Source organism: Podarcis gaigeae (genome assembly GCF_964106915.1).
Source record: "Podarcis gaigeae genome assembly, chromosome: 12".
Lineage (NCBI taxonomy): Eukaryota > Metazoa > Chordata > Lepidosauria > Squamata > Lacertidae > Podarcis > Podarcis gaigeae.
The window spans coordinates 33,902,915-33,915,321 of NC_139688.1; the positions used below are offsets into that span (position 1 = coordinate 33,902,915).

The following is a 12,407-nucleotide window of genomic DNA, read 5'->3' on the forward strand; positions in this document are numbered from 1 at the left end:
TGCAGGTTTCCACTGAGACTTCAGAGTTCTCTTTGTAATCCATTAGTCACTTCCCTCGAAGAGTCAGCCTTTATAGGCAGAAGGGTAAAACAGGCCCAGATGTGGGTGTAACGTTAGAAGCTCTCGCATGTACCTGCAAATTATGGGGGTCTTTTTATAATAATAATATTAAAAATCTGCAGAAAGTAGGGAGAGAGAGAGAGAGAAAATGAACATGGAAGTAAACTTCGAGGGAGATGAGCTAGATGACAGCTAATTATGGTATCATGCTAATCAGTGCATTTTAAATGAAGCCTCTTGTTCATAACCCTTTGCCTATTCTTTGTCTTCAGGACTGTGATTATGCCCATCGCCTCTGAGTTCGAGCCTGACTTTGTCTTAGTATCGGCTGGCTTTGATGCCGTGGAAGGCCACGACCCTCCTCTAGGCGGGTACAAACTGACAGCTAAATGTACGTACACATTTTTAAAAGTCTCTGTCTCTCCCCCAAGGAAATTATTCTAGGTGGTGCCAAAATTTTGCCTGATATGCTCCTGTAACCATTTTGCAGCAGTTAGCAAGGTGCGAAGTCAACACGCGAGTCGACAGGCAGTAGTGTCTGATATTCACACATCCCATGACGAGGGCATAAGCAAGATTCTGGCTATTGTAGCACCACATACGTTTTGTTGGGGGGTGTTCATTTGACCTGGTTTGTTTTTGTTTTTGAGTCTGGCAGTCAGAGATCATAGCAGGAATAGTCTATGCTCCTTGGGGAGACTCACTACTAAGGGTTTGACGCAAAGGTCCAGTTAAGGGCCCAACAACATTAGCATGGACGCAGGTGGCGCTGTGGTCTAAACCACAGAGCCTAGGGCTTGCCAATCAGAAGGTTGGCGGTTTGAATCACCGCAACGGGGTGAGCTCCCGTTGTTCCGTTCCTGATCCTGCCAACCTAGCAGTTCAAAAGCACGTCAAAGTGCAAGCAGATAAATAGGTACTGCTCCGGCAGGAAGGTAAACGGCGTTTCCATGCGCTGCTCTGGTTTGCCAGAAGTGGCTTAGTCATGCTGGCCACATGACCCGGAAGCTGTACGCCAGCTCCCTCAGCCAGTAAAGCGAGATGAGTGCCGCAACCCCAGAGTTGTCCACAACTGGACTTAACGGTCAGGGGTCCCTTTACCTTTACTACATTAGCACAATTGTTCTGGGGAGCTCACCCTGTGTTTCTGCCTTGTCTAAGTAAATAAACTCAGCTGGATATTGCTATACTTAGAAAGAAAGAAAAGCCATCACACACACACACACACACACACACACACACACACAAACTTTTTTCTCGTTTCATAATGGTGCATAAACTGGATCATATGTTGCTGCTTCAGATCCTATATTGACTTTTAGTGCAACACCCCATAAAGGGTCTCCCAAAGGCCCCAGATTAAGACCATATATACTGTCTTTGATCTTCATACGCAGCAGTTGTTGATATCAATGGAAATGTTTGGTGCAGCTCAAGATCCAGATATTCCCCTTTGCCATATTATAGCCCCGCTCAATAATTTCAGCATTTCCTTTCCACTGCTAAAATGTTATTAAATTTTTAATAAGACAACCTGTAATATCAGCATGGCTCACAATGCATTATGAATATTCATTGTATAAAAAGATAAAGGAGAAAAAGAGGAGAGCCATATCAACAGTGAAATATTAAAAGATTGCCATGATAATGCCCAATGGTTTCCCACCCAGCAGGATATGCCAGGGGGTAGGTGCTCTCATGCATACATAGAGCTCCTCCACCCATTCACTTTAATGGACAGAAAAATGATACCTGTGCATTCCATTGGACATGTGAAGCTTCGTCCTCTGAAAGGAAGAGTCTGCTTATGCAAGGACTCCACATATGGGCTTGATCTATGGCAGGGGTCAGCAAACTTTTTTCAGCAGCGGGCAGGTCCACTGTCCCTTGTGGGGGGCTGGACTATATTGTTTTTTTGCAGGGGGATGAACGAATTCCTATGCCACACAAATAACTCAGAGATGCATTTTAAATAAAAGCACACATTCTACTCATGTAAAAACACACTGATTCCTGGGCTGTCCACAGGCCAGATTTAGAAGGCAATTGGGCCAGATCCGGCCCCCGGGCCTTAGGTTGCCTACCCATGGTCTATGGGCAACAGAGAGCATATGGTTGGTATGTTCTGTATTTCTGCATTACAGTTTCATCCCTACACATTAAATTAAACCAAATTCTCATACTGTACTATTGTTCGATTGTTTTCAGGCAGACTTTTTAACCCTGAGTAGATTTAATTACCTGTGATGCTATGTTGACTTCTGTTGATGAGTTTTTATTTTCATGCTACGTCATTCTGTTACTCTTCTTGCTTTGATTTGTGGTTCTCTGGTTTGAGGATCTTTTGACTGGGGATTGTACATTTTTGTAAATAAGAAACAATAATAATGGGAGGAGCAGTCCCATGGAGGTCAAGGTGGGGAGAGTTCATGGCAGAGGAGCTGCCACTTCCTCTCTGAGGAAGGAAAGCTCCACAGTATCCTGTCTCCCAGGAGGCCCTCTCAGGGACCATAGGTTTGCACCCAAAATGTCCATCCATTCCTTCATCCATCCATCCATCCATCCATCCATCCATCCATCCAACCAACCATCCAACCAACCAACCAACCAACCAACCAACCAACCAACCAACCAACCACCATCTCTATAAATTGCACTTATATCCCAGCCATACTCCAAGAAACTCAGGGCAGAATATATGACAATTCCTCATTTTTGCCCGCATAAAAATTCTGTGAGCTGGTGAGTGACCGAGATCCAATACTCCAACCTCCTAACTGGTGTGCAAGACCAGACGTGCATTTGCCATTGCATCCATGAAAAAATGATATGTTCTTCCTTAGTTCCTATTTATTAATCTTCTGTTGGGAGCCTCCCTGAGTGCCTGAGGAAACCCAGCCAGATGGGCGGGGTATAAATAATATATCATCATCATCATCATCATCATATTTCTATACTTTAAAGTTTTTTCTCTGTGTGCATCTTGTAATTTTAATAATAATAGGGGGAAAAAACATTCTCTTCTTATTTGCCTTGAATAAAGAACTATATGCAAAATATTTTCACTGTGATCCAGCTCGAAGAAAGCAGTTTTAAACCCCGTTGATTTAAAGTAGCTTAAGCATGTGCTTAAGGGTCTCCCACAGAAACCGGTGGGATGTGAAAACAAAAACAGAAAACACTTAACCTTAGCTGGTTTGTGCCCTTTGTATTTGCTTTATCATAAAATGCTTGGGGAGAAAAATGTTGTGCCTAAAGTTCTTGATACTGCCTTATCACCCGGTGCAGTAATTGAACCATTAAATGGGAACTATCTCAAAGATAGTAAACAGTAAAGTGTCAAACAAAGCGCTGGGTGACTTTTTTCATGAGGAGAAAGGGGTAAGGGGAGCTTCTGCCTTTCCCAGAAAGGCCGGACTTAGTGACTTTCTAGAACTTGACTCTTGCTTCTTCTCTGTTATCTCAAAGAAAACATTTGGCACCATGGGGCAAAGTGGAATGACAATTAGCAGTAGTTTAACAAAAGATGCCCTCAAATCATATATTTAGAAGGCACATCAGTCAATGTGAGATTGGATATCTACTTGCTGCTGAGCCCAATTATTGGAGTCCCTAATGTTTACAGTACGGCATGATAAAATGAATTTTCAAGTATATGCAGTACTGGCAAACTATGCCAAACTCCTGTTCCTCTCTGTGTGTAGAGATTTGTCCATGTTTTGAATAGGTGAAATTACATTTCAGAGAAAATTGCCGAGATTTTTTAAATTTTCCCGCCCCAGAAGTCACTCTATTTCACAATATTTCTCTGAATATTCTCCACAATTTTCCCCCCAGCAAGGCCTGCCATTAATCAAGTGTAGTATCGGTTCTTACCATTTAATATCAAATATGTCCTTTATTTGAGGACTGTATATTAAATATGTTTTTGTTGATTCCTGCATTTGCACGGGGGGTGTTGGACCAGATTTTTATTTTTAATTAATTAATTTAATTAAATTTATAGACTACCCTATACCTGCAGATCCTAGGGCATTTCACAAGACCTTTGGGTCCCTTCCAACTCTATGATTCTATTGTTTCTAACGCCCCAGAGTGATGTTAGGTCTGGGGCATTGTGGAAAATGCAGAACATTGTCCAGGCTACCAACACAGTTGCAGACACCTCAGGGGAAGAAAAAATAAGTTGGTCTACTGCCAGTACTAATTGAGAGTCCAACCCCAAAGACACTGTCCCTGAAGCAATTGCGTGGAATGTTCTCCTACTTCCCATTCCTCTACCCTGAAATAGGGTGGGAAATTTCACAAAACCATTTGTGCCCCGTTGTAACTACCATATGAGTACAGTGATACCTCGGGTTACAGACGCTTCAGGTTACAGATGCTTCAGGTTACAGACTCTGCTAACCCAGAAATAGTACCTCAGGTTAAGAACTTTACCTCAGGATGAGAACAGAAATGGTGCAGTGGCAGCAGTGACCCCATTAGCTAAAGTGGTACCTCAGGTTAAGAACAGTTTCAGGTTAAGAATGGACCTCCAGAACTAATTAAGTTCTTAACCTGAGGTACCACTGTAATTATTATTGCATCATATCCCAATTTTCCTCTAAGGAGCTCAGGTGTGTGTGTACACTGCTCCTTATTATCCTCCTAACAAGCCTGCAAAGAAGACTTGCCTAATAATTAGTGAGTTGTCCAAGGTCACCCAGTGAACTTCATGGCTGAGTGGGACTTTGTCTGCCATGTCTTAGTCCAGCACTATAACCACTATATCACACTGCATTCTCAGGACTTTATTCGTAAGAATTTTTGAGATTTTCTCAGATTAGGGTTTTTTTTATCAAAATTTCACCCCCTTGCTATTCAAGGCAGACTTAAAAGGAATGTTTGGTGCCCCTAATATTTAGAAGGCTTTTTGTTGTTGTTGTTTGGCACAAGGCAAATATCTTCTTATTTGCACAGGCTTTTTGGATTACTTTTGTAACTTTAACCTGATCTGCACTTCCGCTTTAGGTTTTTTAGGGTTTTTATTTGGTCATTTGCTTTCTTGCATTTTGTTGCGTTTACCTTTCGTTATGTTTTAAAATTGTATTTAAGATGAGTTGCGTGAAGTTGTTTAACCACGCTTTGGTAAATCTTTAGATGCAGGGCAGTGGAGAAGCATTTTTAAAAATAAAGTATAGCAAGTCTGTGACATAATTTCAATGGATCTTTATACGTGAGATCCGCAAGTAAATAGCGATGGTGTTTATTTATTTATGGAGAGTGGCCCTGAAACCAACAGGGAACCGGGAGACATTAGCTGGAGCTCATAGGTCCCTGCTGGACTGTTAAGGGCTCCACGGATTGTTACCTCAAGTATTTTACAAAGCAAACACCTCTTATCTGAGGCAATATTCTCTCCCTGGCCCCTTGGCCATGGACTTCAAAAGCTGAGCACAGGGAAAGCCAGAGAGGCAATAACCTTTAATCTGACAGAGAGGCCATCCTGGTAGGGACAGACAAGTTAAGGAGTCTCTAAAAAGTCTGCTGTGGTGCTTTAACCCCATCAAGCAATTAAAGGCCATTTGTTTCATGGTCTGCACCTTTTCTACACTCCCCAACTGACACACATATATACTATTTTTTAAAAACTAGCTTCAGTATTTGGGATCCTTCCTTCATTAGTCCACCAATGCATTTCTCTTTATCTCAAGCAAATGCCCAAGTTGTTGTTGTTTTTAAGCAAACAGCACATTCTGTGTACTGAATTATTTTTCAAGCTATTATGAGTAAAGGACGGGTGGAGCTCTGCAGCCACCCGGCGTGATTCAGAGCAGACCCCTTCCTCCTCCCCTGTTGCAGCCTTTGATTCAACCCCCACGCTCCCACTCACGATACAGATCTTCACTCCCTACTTGTTCCCAATGTAAAGGTAAAGGCCCCTAGTCGGTTAAGTCCAGTCAAACATGACTGTGGGGTTGTGGCACTTATCTCGCTTTCAGGCCGAGGGAGCCACCGTTTGTCCAAAGACAGCTTTCCGGGTCATGTGGCCAGAATGACTATACCGCTTCTGGCACAACAGAACATGGTGACAGAATCCAGAGCACACGGAAACACCATTTACCTTCCCACCACAGCGGTACCTATTTATCTACTTGCACTGGCATGCTTTCAAACTGCTAGGTTGGCAGGAGCTGGGACAGAGCAATGGGAGCTCACCCCGTCGCGGGGATTTGAACTGCCGACCTTCTGATCGGCAGTCCCAAGAGGCTCGGTGGTTTAGACCACAGCGCCACCAGCGTCCTGCTCCCAGTGTAGATCTGTATTCATCCCCTTGTTCCTGATGTAGGTCTTCACTCACCCTTTCTTCCCTGACGGGGTGGGGCTGCCATTTTGTGGTTCGTCCCAGGTGCCAAAATGTCTTGGGCCATCCCTGTATGGAGGGCCACAGGTTCCTTAACCCCAATGAAGCAAAGAATGGTGTCACAGCAGGACATAGCTGTGGCAACAGCCTCACAAGTGCAATTCATAGACCAGCTCTCATCCCCATTGATGAGAACTAGGAGCTTGAAGTCCTAGGCTGTGTGTGCACTGTAACTTTACAGCATATTTGAAGAACCGTCTTTTCCTCAAAGAATTGTGGGCCCTGTAGTTTACCCCTCACAGAGTTAGAGTTTCCACCAATTCATAGCAAACAGCAGTGCCCAGAATCCTTTGAGGGAAATGATGTGCTTTGAATATGCTTTAAAAGTGCTGTGTGTATACAGTCCTAGTGCAAAATTAAATTACATTGCACAAACTGAGGGGTGTACTGTGAGTCCTTCACATTCCAATTCCAAACACTTATAATAATGCCAGTGGCCTGAAGGTAACACCAGTGATCAAAGAAACAAAACAGAAAAGTGTGGTTGTAGAAAGCCAACTAGGGCAGATTTTGTTGTTATTTCTGGGTTGAGAGGGACCGGAAAAGAAATGTTCCCCCTGCGGCAAATTATTCTGGCTTTTTGTGCCTTTCTGACAATATTTTGGACTATAAATCAGGAAATGAAGTGCTATAAATAGGGACTTTCAAGTATGGCCTTGGAACGCACTAATGTGTAACCTAAGCACAAAAGGCTAGCATGTCAACCTTCCTTCGTTATTCAAGGTCTAAGTGGGATATGCAGTGAATACTGAAAAAAAAGTGGGTTCATATATTCAGTCCCTGATATGACCTTCTGTAAAAAGCCTTTGTTTAATGTATTAGCATAGGCTTGTTGGTTTACTTTGTCTTTAGGAAACTGCAGTTCATCTGTGCTTGCGATTTGTCTTGTACCAAACTCATGTCAATAACTCCGTGATCAAAATTGACTTCAGTATGAGGCTGTCCCGGTTTAGACAGGAACCAGCCTTCCCATTGATCATACTGCACCAGAAAGCTATTTTCGACTTTTCTCAGTGCCCAGCATGCAGGCCTTCCAAGTGTCTCTATTCTCCAGGGACAGTCCCAGTTTTAAAGAAGCCATCCCAGTTTCTGACTTGATCCCAGAATGTCCCACTTTTCCTTGGGACGTCCCTATTTTCTTTGGGGAAATGTTGGAGTGTAGGGAATAAGATGTCCCTATTTTCGTCAGAGAAATGTTGGAGGCTATGTGCATGCTGTTTGCAGATGGAACACATTTCAGGAAAATAAATCTCGAGCAAAGTATCCTCAGTTGAATTTGCTGATTGTAAAGAAATCCCCTCAGTGGCTGACTTTGGGCTGTCGGATTTCAGAGTCACTGGTGGAGGAAGGAAGGTGCGGTGGGTGTGGCCCACCCTGGGTGTCATCCCTGGGGGGGTGGTGACATTGCCCCCCCGCCCCCAGATGCTCACGCCTCCCCCCAGGTGCACAGCATGTGCACTACTCCGGGTGCCAGAGCAGCTAGCTCCGCCTCTGCCCTGTGCAACACTAAAAATTGGTGCCCTGTGCCTCTCACACTCTGTTCTACATCGTTGTTGTGGCGCCCCCTATGGCAGTACCCTAAAACTGCCTCTGATCCCCTTTTCTTTGGCTCATTTTAAAATAGCTTTTTAAAAAAACTCAGAATTCTGAGTACAGTGTTCACAGAAGATAAATGTTCCATTAACTGGTTTCCTTTTGCCACCTGTGAGGGTCTGGTGCAAGGTAGTATCCAGATCACTGTGACTGTGCAAAATTTAACTGAGTGGCTGCAGGAGCAGCCAACACCTACACCCTCTAGTGCTGAGAAATAGGGCCCTCCACACTGCTAGCATGCATATATATATATATATATATATATATATATATATATTCTCAAACCCTCAAGAGAGGAACAATCAGAACTCCCATAAGATTCATCAGGGCTCTCAAGAATGAACCGCAAAACAAATGAAGATTTTAATAATGAAAATGTAGGATTGGAAAGGCGAATAAGGAGAGACCTTCCCCCCCTTACACACCCCCTACAGAGAAATGGGTTGGGCTGACAAAGGGAGGTGGGCAGCAGGAGTTGGGGAAGAAAGGCCAGGAGAAAACTAACTGGAGGGGGGTGGGGAGGAACTGACCTTACATAACAGCCTCATTGCACCCCCAGAAATAATGGTTTGATGGAAATGGTTTCTTTTTCTTTTCCGAGGCTCTGGGGACTCAAATGCCTTTCCAAAACCAAAATAGCCTTATGTAAATTAAGAGCACAAAAGCCCAGTTTTATGATTTGGGTTGCAGTTTAATTCCTTTCTATCTTTCTTGCCATTGTTTAAAAAAGCAGCCCCAAACATCAAAGGAAAATGGCATGTGTTCTAAATCAGGGCTCCAGCACTGAAGTATGACAGCACAAAAATTAAAGCTAAATAAATGTGCTGTTTTAGCTCTCATATTTTCCCCAGAATTGCGTCTTATGAAATCAGCTCCTTTAAAGATGTGGAGGTTTGGTTGCTCGCTTGTTAGATTTGTTCTCTTTCTTTCTTCTTTCTAAATTCCTTTATTTTGTTTGATCTAACTCTGATGTTGGTGCCGTGGCAAAAGATCACTCCACTCTCCTCCCCCAAGAAGTACAATAATAAAATAGGTAGTTGTCACAATACGTTTGAACACCGGATCCTGGCTTCTTAGTTCCTCAAGCATGCATGGAATAAAATGAAACATTCAAAAGTGTGCTGTGGTGTGGCTTGACAGGCAAGTATGATTTTTACCAAACAGCAAACCTGCCTCAATATGCAAGGGGGATATTAAAAGCAACCATGGAAGTGTACCACATGGCAAAGGGTTCTGGGTTACAATAAATTGCATTTCTGTAAAATGCTTTTCTCCTTGTTCTGCAAATGCTTATCCGTAGGTTCCTCTTTTTGCTTGTTTTCGTGTGTATGTGTACACACGCACACACACACACACACACACACACACAGAGAGAGAGAGAGAGAGAGAGAGAGAGAGAGAGACTGTCAACTCATAAAATATCAGCATGGGATATAATAAAAAAGTCCCATTCAAAGCAGTATGAAATAACCATTAAAATGACTGGCTAATCAAAAATGGTTTTTAAGAGCTGCATAGGTCTGTCAGTATTAAAAGGTCTTCAAAAAATAATTGATAGCGAGGGTGCCTGCTAAATCTCTGCTGGAAAGGTATTCCACAGCAGGGGACCAGCAACATTAAATACCTGATGTCTACTTCGGACTGGTCAGGCCTTTGTAACACAGGGGACAACTAACAGCAGTCCTGATTATCTCAGTAACTTGAGTTGGGAAATAAGGGCTCCGGCAGTCCTTAAGGTATCCCAGACCCAAGTTGTTCAGAGCTTTGTGTATCAGCACAAGAGAATTATCTATGTATCCTTTTGGTGGCAGCAAACATGAGGTTTGTTCTTCTATACCAGGATAGACCGGTAAAATTCACAAATATACAGTTTCATACATTGGAGCAGGAGCACCAATTTGTCCCCGTGACCATGGGTGCCCGGGGCCATGGGTGCCATGCAGCTTGCATGGCCCTGGCTCCAAAATTTGTGGGTGCCTGATCCCTTCATGGGGAATTTTGTGGGTGCTCAGGCACTCAGGGCCCAGGGAGTTGGCACCTATGCATTGGGGGGGCTAAACAGCCCTGTATCTGGAAATTTTTTATGTCTGATGCTTTTGCAATTTTTTTATATGCTGTAAGCTGCCCAGAGTGGCTGGGGAAACCCAGCAAGATGGGTGGGGTATAAATAATAATTAATAATAATAATAATTCACAATTAAGCATAAGATCCAGGGTTGTGTGCTACCATAAATCAAGCATCCAGCATTTCATCCAGCAAGACCCAACAGCTGCTACTTGATTTGATACTAGAGTTGCCATATTTCAAAAATCAAAACCAGGACACCCCAAAAGTTCCAGTTACAGATAGGTAGCCGTGTTGGTCTGCCATAGTCAAAACAAAAAAATAGTCAAAACAAAAAAAAATTCCTTCCAGTAGCACCTTAAACACCAACTAAGTTAGTTCTTGGTCTGAGCTTTCGTGTGCATGCACACTTCTTCAGATACACTGAAACAGAAGTTTCCAGACCCTTCTATATAGTGAGAAGGTGGGGAGGGGTATTACTCAGAAGGGTGGTGGGAATGGGTGATTGGCAGATAGCTGTGATGAGCCTGTTGACGACTCTTAACGACTGCAATAGGTCTTACAGGAAAAAGCAAGGGGTGAGAAGGTGAAAAATGGCTTTGTCATGTATAATGAGATAAGAATCCAAGAACAGATCCAAGAACCCATCCAAGAACAGATCCTCACTAACACACCAACAGAACCTCGACCAGGAACTTTCTATCTTCTACCTAAAATACACAAACCAGGAAATCCAGGACGCCCCATCATTTCAGGTATTGGCACTATTACAGTGGGTGTCTCCGGTTATATGGACTCTGTTCTGAAACCATATGCCATCAGTGCTCCCAGCTATGTACGTGACACCACAGATTTTCTGAGGAAAATACAATCTTTAAGTAATCTTCCCAACAATACTATACTAGCTACTATGGATGTGGAATCTCTGTATACCAACATCCCACACAACGATGGTTTACAAGCTATAAGGAACACCATTTCAGATAAAACCACAGCGGACTTTGCCACCAAACTCTGCCAATTTGTCCTTACCCACAACAACTTCAAATTCGGTGATGACCTGTTCCTTCAGATCAGCGGCACAGCAATGGGCACCCGCATGGCCCCACAGTATGCCAACATCTTCATGGAAGATTTAGAACAACGTTTCCTAAACTCCTACCCACTCAAACCTCTCTTGTACCTGCGATACATTGACGATATTTTTATCATCTGGACACATGGTCAACAGAGCCTGGACACCTTCCACCAGAAATTCAATGATTTTCACCCCACAATCAACCTAACAATGAATCAATCTATGCAAGAAATACATTTTTTGGACACTACTATAAAAATACAGGATGGGCGCATAGACACCACCTTATACCGTAAACCAACTGACCGACAAACATATCTACATGCCTCTAGCTACCATACCAAACATACCAAACAGTCCATTGTATATAGCCAGGCACTACGTTACAGCCACATCTGTTCCAATTCTACAGAAAGAGACTCTCACCTAAGAGATCTACAGCAAACCTTTTTAGAACTAAAATACCCAGCAGATGAAGTTAGACAACAGATCAACAGAGCCAGACTGATACCCAGAGAGAACTTGCTGCAAGACAGACCCAAAAAAGAAAATAACAGAACACCTCTAGTCATCACATACAGCTCCCAAGTTAAAACAGTACAACGCATCATCAGAAATCTACAACCTCTCCTGGACAATGACAGTTCTCTTTCTCAAGCTCTGGGAGGAAGACCTTTCATTGCCTACAGACAGCCACCCAATCTTAAACAACTCCTAACCCACAATAATACTACAACCAGACCTAACACGGACACTGGCACCAGAGCCTGCAATAAACCCAGATGCCAACTTTGCTGCCACATACACCCGGACAACACCATTACTGGCCCCAACGACATCACACATACCATCTCGGGACTATTTAATTGCTCATCGTCTAACATTGTGTATGCCATCAAATGCCAACAGTGTCCTTCAGCTCTCTATATTGGACAAACAGGCCAGACCTTACGCCAAAGAATAAATGGACATAAATCGGACATCAGGAATCACAAGACAGAGAAACCAGTAGGAGAACACTTCAATCTCCCAGGACATTCTATACAAGATCTCAAAGTATCTGTTTTACTACAAAGGAATTTCAGAAATAGACTGGAAAGAGAAGCTGCTGAATTGCAACTTATCACCAAACTTAAAACCATGGAGAGACCTGGTCTGAACAAAGACATTGGATTCTTATCTCATTATACATGACAAAGCCATTT

General features: G+C 43.1%; 1 protein-coding gene across 4 annotated transcripts in view; it reads left to right on the forward strand.

Moving 5' to 3' along the window:
• Positions 1 to 12,407, forward strand: part of HDAC9 (histone deacetylase 9) — a 469,199-nt gene that overhangs the window by 406,615 nt on the left and 50,177 nt on the right. For all 4 annotated transcript variants that reach the window (XM_083705231.1, XM_083705235.1, XM_083705232.1 and 1 more), the window contains one exon: positions 333 to 451. In XM_083705231.1, the coding sequence (XP_083561357.1) occupies positions 333 to 451 (119 nt within the window). The remainder of the gene's footprint in view (positions 1 to 332; positions 452 to 12,407) is intronic.